Source organism: Stegastes partitus, unplaced genomic scaffold, assembly GCF_000690725.1.
Source record: "Stegastes partitus isolate 25-593 unplaced genomic scaffold, Stegastes_partitus-1.0.2 Scaffold1972, whole genome shotgun sequence".
Lineage (NCBI taxonomy): Eukaryota > Metazoa > Chordata > Actinopteri > Pomacentridae > Stegastes > Stegastes partitus.
Genome location: NW_007579703.1, coordinates 92,839 through 99,425, shown reverse-complemented (window position 1 = coordinate 99,425; position 6,587 = coordinate 92,839). Strand labels below are relative to the sequence as shown.

Below are 6,587 nucleotides of genomic sequence, written 5' to 3'. Positions count from 1 at the left end.
AGCATATATTTCGTTTCATTTGTGCGTTCCTAAATTTTTGTCCATCTTTTTAGTCAGAACTGAAGACCAGCATGTGATTAGACATTTTACCTTTTACAATTTTTCTATAATGCATTAATCAAAAGAGTCAAATGTTCAATTATACAATTACCATGCACACAACAAAAAGGTAAAAACCCAACAACAGTGACTGCATTTGAGCAAGCATTTTCGTATCCAAACAATTCTTCTGCTTGTCTCCTGCTGTAAAATTCATTTTTATTCTCAATTTTCCTGATTAAACATCCCATCAACCTACAAACGACGACACAGCAACCCCGGGGCTTTGTGCTGTTCTAGCATACAAACACTGTACACAATACACAGAGAGCAGGTGAAACGGGGGTCAGCAGGGGCCCCGAGCAGGTTCATTCAGCCATGATCATACAAATAATGTAAAACTCATCTGACAGTGTTTATGTGCAAGACTACAGAGGCAGATTGTTTGGTATTTACAGTGTGATAGCAGCAACTGGTTACTTTCTAGTGCCATGTTCAGTAGCTAACACGACGCTACTACAGTCATAACTGTTCGATCGTATGGCAAAGAGTCGCGTCTGACACAGTCTGTTCATTAAATATACACTTCAGATGTTCTTTCAACAAGGCACATTTTCTCCTGAGTTTCCTTACAACAACGACTGCTTTATGAAAAATGAAGCTGTGTTGTGTTGGTAACTGTGATAACATGTATTTACATGTGTGTGTGTGATATTTTTGTGTATGAAATGGAGTTAGAATTATCCAGGTGGAACTCTGGGTTCAATCTTGAGTGAGAGCTCGTAGAGAGTATCTTCATCCATCACCAGGGTTTTATCCAGCAGGAACTGAGTCACCTGGAAGGACACACAAGATATTTTAGCTTCAAGTCTTATAACGCCATGTTTCACAAATAGTTACGTGGTGGACTTGAAGGCATCAGACTCACTTTGGGCTGGTGCTCTATCCTGTAAGGTGCTTGCTGGAACTGACGGATCTCCCGGATGATGTGGGAAATCTGACAGAGCAGAGAGAGCTCATCAAGTGATTTCAATACTACCTACCCTCACTAGTGACTTATCACCTGTGTCCACTCATATTTAAAGTATCTGAAACGTTTGACCTCACGTTTTTCAGTTTCTCAGTGCACATTTAACAGGTTGTAATAGAATTCCATATAAATAGCACGCCTCTTCAGAAACACTTTGCTGAACATGTTTACACATTTGAGACTTCTGTACATTATTATTGTACAGTGTTAAAATAACATGCACAATGGTTACGTTTACAATAAGGGTCATCTGTGCAACTACATGGAACGAAATGCCAAATGCAAAAAGAATTTGTTCTTAACATACCTGACACTGGCAATCATACGCTGCTATTAGTTTGTTGTCCTTGGCCTTGACAGAAGGGCTACACTACTGCTGTAGGTCATGAGCTTGTTAGCTGGGAAGCTGACTGGATCAAATTTTAGCCGAAGTTACAGCAGACTTTTGTAAATTTAAAAAGACTTTAAAACAACAACAACAAAAACACAACCCTCCAAATGAGAGTCATAAAAGAATGTACTGCCTTAAGGAAATAGCCACATCAGCTTTTGATTTGCTACTAAACTAATTTCCATCTGTGAAAAGTAGAAACTTTAACCCAAAATAATGTGTAACAACTCACTTGACTGATGTGGGACAAAGTTTAGCTCACTTTTAAGCAGTGCTGGTCGCCTTTTTACATGTCTAATATCTTGAATATGTTCCTGTTTTGTGTCGATGTCACCAGAACCAATACTTTTAAATGTATTTTTAAATCTAAGCTGAACAATCATGTCCATTTGTTTTTTCCAGTTCAGACCACACAGAGGACATTTCAGAGTTCTCTCTACATCAGCCATGGTTGTGCTGCTTAAAGAGAGATATGTGGATCTAAACACAGAATTTAATTGTTCCTTTGTTACAATATGTCCTTAACAGACAATTTAAACTTCATGTTGTACTTTAACAACTGAGGATCTTTTCTTATTGACAGTATTCGGAGTGCTACAGTGTGGGAAAATGAATGAAGTCCCTTACCATCCTCATCTTAGAGAAGTTAACCAGGCCCTCCTCGGTGAAGTTGGGCGTCCCCTCCTCGATGAAGGCCAGGTCAGTGAGGTACATGCCCAGGTACGGGACACATGGAGGGTTACAGCTGCACACACAGGGCATAACATCACACAGCTGTTGTGACAAGATTCACACATTTATCACCTCTTTTCTTCAGCAGTATTTACTTTTTTAGTGTCTCTCTGAGGTTCTTGAACCTCCCCTCCGACGACACTGTCTTCTGCAGCCTGTCCATCAGCGCTTTTGTCTGAAAACGGAGAGAAACGTTAGGATAGTTTGGTGTACAGAGGAGGATTTATTTTTGAACAAGAGATATGAACCTGTTTGCAGACTTTGGCCCAGGTCTTCTTCAGCCGGTAGATGGCACTGCGGTTGAGGGCGGAAGTGATCTCTAGCACGCCGTTGTAATTGTTGAGGCAGCGGCAGATGTCGGCCACCGCCAGCCACTTCTCTATGGAGCTGGCTCTGGAGCCCACGTCAGTGTGGGTCATGATCTGAGACGCCACCAGGTTACTCATCTGTGGAGAGAGCAGCAGACAGAGACTCATTGTAGCTTCTGGATGTTTGTGCTGCTGTTCAGTTCAATCCCTTTACACGAAGAGTTGTTTCTAATAATTCATCTTAGTGATAGGAACTGGGTGGATAAACATCTGTCAACAACAGGATCACAAACTACAGCCTCCAAAATGACACAAGTTTGAAGCGACATGTCTTCAGCAAACTCAACTTGACTGCATGACTTTTGTGTTTAATTTGAAAACAATCTTATTTGGAATATAATTAAATGCAAGTACTCCGGTGCTGAACTCAAAACCTACATTTATTTGACACCTTTGGTTACTATTTTTTAACAAAAATTAAGATTTTTCAAACAAGCGACATGATGATCTAATGTTATAAGGTGCAGTCTTGTAGATTACACAGCCAAATATTGTTTCATGTCAGATACTATTGGCATATTTCAAGCTTTCAAGAGACTCTAAATGCAGAAACAGCTGATCAGTAATGTGAGTTAAATGTTTGTCTTCTCAGAAAGATTAATTCATTTTTGAACTGACTGCAGCTAATGACACTGTTCTCACTGGATACTTAAACCTCAAAACGTCAAAATTTAGATTTCATTGTCACTGTTAAATTGACCCTTTTTTTAAAATCCCCCTTGAGAATGACATATTGGTGATAACAACCAATCAAAATAAGTAACTTGTGTCATGTAGTGGAACACTGCATTGAATCTAACGTACAATATGGCGGACCGACACGTGGATCCTGTTCTGCACACTCCAGTACAGTAGGTGGTGCTTTGCACCTAAAAGTTTGTGATCACTGGAGGGAGTGCTGCACGTGCTCATCGCTTAACTCCACATTTTGATCTGTTTCTCACACTGTGACAAGTGATGTAACCAAAGTGTGTTTTACTTGTGATGCTTTAAGTATGAACAGTTTTGAAGCATTACAATTAAGGCTAGAGCGTTACATTATTTGTGTTATGTTGTGGCACAAGAGAGACAAAAGGGAAACCTGACAAAGTTTGAAGAACATTGATGTGTTGGACTCATATCTGTGTTTGTGTGAGCATGAAGCTGGTGGGTTATGGAACAGCAAAGGAAGTGTGGCCTTAACCCAAAACGAACAACCTCTGTGGATGAGAGACAGTCGGGAGAATTCTGAAATATAATAAGTCTCCTCATCGTCAGGTCAGAGTGAAACCTGAAAAACGTACTTCTGCCTTATCAAACCTGTACATTAGAGAGTACACAACAGCTTTATAACAGCGAGTCAGAGACACTGATATTCGAATCTGTTATTGAATTTGTTCTAAAAAAATTCCCAACGGAAATGAAGCACAACAACTGCTGCATCCATCTTAATCATAGCAGTACCAAGTGGCTTCTTCATCAAATGTGCTGCGCTTTGCGAGCGTCTAAAAATGGGGATTTAATAACAGATACAGCCTGGTTGTCCTGACGCAGGGACCTGCAGGGTGGACGGGGTTCAGGCAGCACTTCTACCTCTATTTGGTGCAGTTTTATCAGCCTTATGCCACCTGGGAGGAGGCGCTACCTTAAAGGCTGAAGTCTGCACAGTAAACACCACAGCTTACATGAAAGACTGACTGCAGTCTTCCTCTACATACCTTTGGCTGTTTTTAGATCAAGGTTTGCTGTTCTGGGTTCAGCGAGATTCTGCTTGTACTTCTTTCCAAGAGCAGCCTTTCTGCTAGTGCACCCATGAGTAGCCATAAGTTTGATCGTATAGAACTTCACCAGGCTTATATTATTTATTGTTTACCAGGAATGCATACAATGAGGGTGAAGTTCATCATGTGGCTGTTTGTTGTCCTGTTCCATCCCTTCAGATAAAACGCTTCTAAATATTTAATTAGATCCCTCTGTAACTGACTAAATAGACTGGCTAAAAGTGGCGAGGCTAACAACAGCCGAGATAGTCAAGAAGACTTTTAAACCAGATGTTTCAGAAGTTTGTAACCCAACAACAAAAGAGACAATTAATGTCCTCATCTGCACTACATTCATACACACTCAATAAAGGTAGAAAATAAACATATATCTATACATACAGCACAGGTGACCAAGGTGTTGTAGATATTATAAAACAGGCAACAATGAAAACATGCAAAAAGCAACAAAAAGAACAGGATACATTTGTAAAATCAAGCTGTAAAAGTACAGAGTATGACGAGTAACCAAAAGCTACTCAAACTTCTAGGTCTTTTCTTAAGAATGTCAGTGAAGGAGGAACGTTACATTGAACAAGCCTTGGTGGTGGAAAAGTTTAAAGTAGTTGTTCTGAAATCTCACAAGATGTCTAATCATCAGATGTAAGTGACTTAACAGCATCAAGCAGCATCTGCTGTTGGAAAGGGGTTTACATCGGTGTACCACGTCATATAGTGTCTGAGAACACTGCAGCAGTGACGAACGAACCAGGAGGGAAAAACCATCGGCCACTCCACACCACTGCAGCTAAGCTCAGGAAGAAAACCACAGTTTAGTCTTACATCGTTGAAGTGCTGGCTGGTCTTCATGATGTACGGAGTCCTCTCAGTTTTGTCGACCTTCATCCAGCCCTGACCCAGAAACTCCCTGGAGGACAGAAAACATGCAGCACCGTAAACACAGACTGTATGTCCACATGTCATTATCTGCTCCATACATCAAATCTAGTCACTGTCAGGAGGTTTGCTTTTGTCACATTTTTCCTCACTGTGGGCTTATTTTCCACTGCAATGTGAAGTTTTTAAGTTGAGTTTCAGGTCACTATTGCATAATAACCTCGATGTAAAGTGAGGTTTAGTGTATTTGTTGTATACATTTATTCTTTATCCACTCTGGAAACTGATTATGTCAGATGTTGTCACTGTTTCTCACATGTTTATCTGCCTGGCTGTTTTCTGAGGAGGATACTTTTTAGAACATCACAGGGAAGATGGTTGATTTTACGATCTATATGTTTGTGTGTCATTTAAAAAAATGTTGAAATGCCAGCCTGGCTGTCCTACTTTGACAGTGCACTGGGATGCTGTGTTACTTAAATGTGTGATTTAAATATTGGATCAGACCTAATATTAAAAATCCCGTTCATGTCAAACCAGTCAGCAGATGTGAGGCGAGTGCTGATACTGACTCATAGGGAATACTCCTGAACACGATGTGATCCAGCAGGGTGATCTGTTCCGCCAGCTCCATGGCCGAGAGCGACTCGAAACACTCTGCCTTTGGACTCTCCGCCTAAAAACACACAGACGCACAAACTAAATGCACACAAAGTGCATTTTAAAGGGGACTGAAGTGCTAAAAGTTGCAGCACACAAACACCGAGCGACTCCACATGTTGGGAATCCACCTGCTCGATGAGGGAGAATTCACCACGACACATAGAATCTACACTTTCTCATCAAGGAGGGAGCTCTTCACAACAACTACATGATTCTTACCACGATGAAGTGCAGGAGAGGGCAGCTTTTCTGTTCCACAATCAGGAGATAAATTATTTCAACAACTGTTTCAAACTTTATACTTCATGAGTAAAGTTACTACAGCATATTGATACTGACCATCTGTAAAATGTCCTCTATCCTCAGCTGGGTGTCGTCCTGTTCCTCTTGGGAAAGGGCACTGGAGAGAGAAAAAAAAACGTATTCAACCATTTTTATGATTATCTAGAATTTATATACAATAAATTTTTCTGAGTTTATTTCCATAGTTACATAGTCACACTGATAACAGAACTGTATGGAAAGTAATCCTCCAGAGCAGTAGGATTCTTGTCATAGAGCTACCAATCATAGTTACTTATACCCTGAAGTTTGGAGGCTCTCAATGGACCAGAAAAGTAACTAGGTACATTTACTCAAGTACTGTACTTAATTTCAGTTTTGAGGTATTTGCACTTTACATGATTTTCTGCTACTTTCTCCTTCCACTTCATAATCCATCCATCCAT

At 40.4% G+C, this 6,587-nt stretch overlaps 1 protein-coding gene across 1 annotated transcript in view; it reads right to left on the bottom strand.

The window, feature by feature from the left end:
- Positions 1-227: 227 nt before the first annotated feature.
- Positions 228-6,587, bottom strand: part of rasgrf2a (Ras protein-specific guanine nucleotide-releasing factor 2a) — a 44,211-nt gene continuing 37,851 nt past the window's right edge. The window contains exons 20-28 of the mRNA XM_008303293.1: positions 6,352-6,419; positions 6,199-6,259; positions 5,769-5,872; positions 5,143-5,227; positions 2,441-2,638; positions 2,288-2,367; positions 2,088-2,205; positions 968-1,036; positions 228-875 (exon numbers count right to left, since the gene is read on the bottom strand). Coding sequence (XP_008301515.1) covers positions 780-875; positions 968-1,036; positions 2,088-2,205; positions 2,288-2,367; positions 2,441-2,638; positions 5,143-5,227; positions 5,769-5,872; positions 6,199-6,259; positions 6,352-6,419 — 879 coding nt within the window. The 3' untranslated portion in view covers positions 228-779. The remainder of the gene's footprint in view (positions 876-967; positions 1,037-2,087; positions 2,206-2,287; positions 2,368-2,440; positions 2,639-5,142; positions 5,228-5,768; positions 5,873-6,198; positions 6,260-6,351; positions 6,420-6,587) is intronic.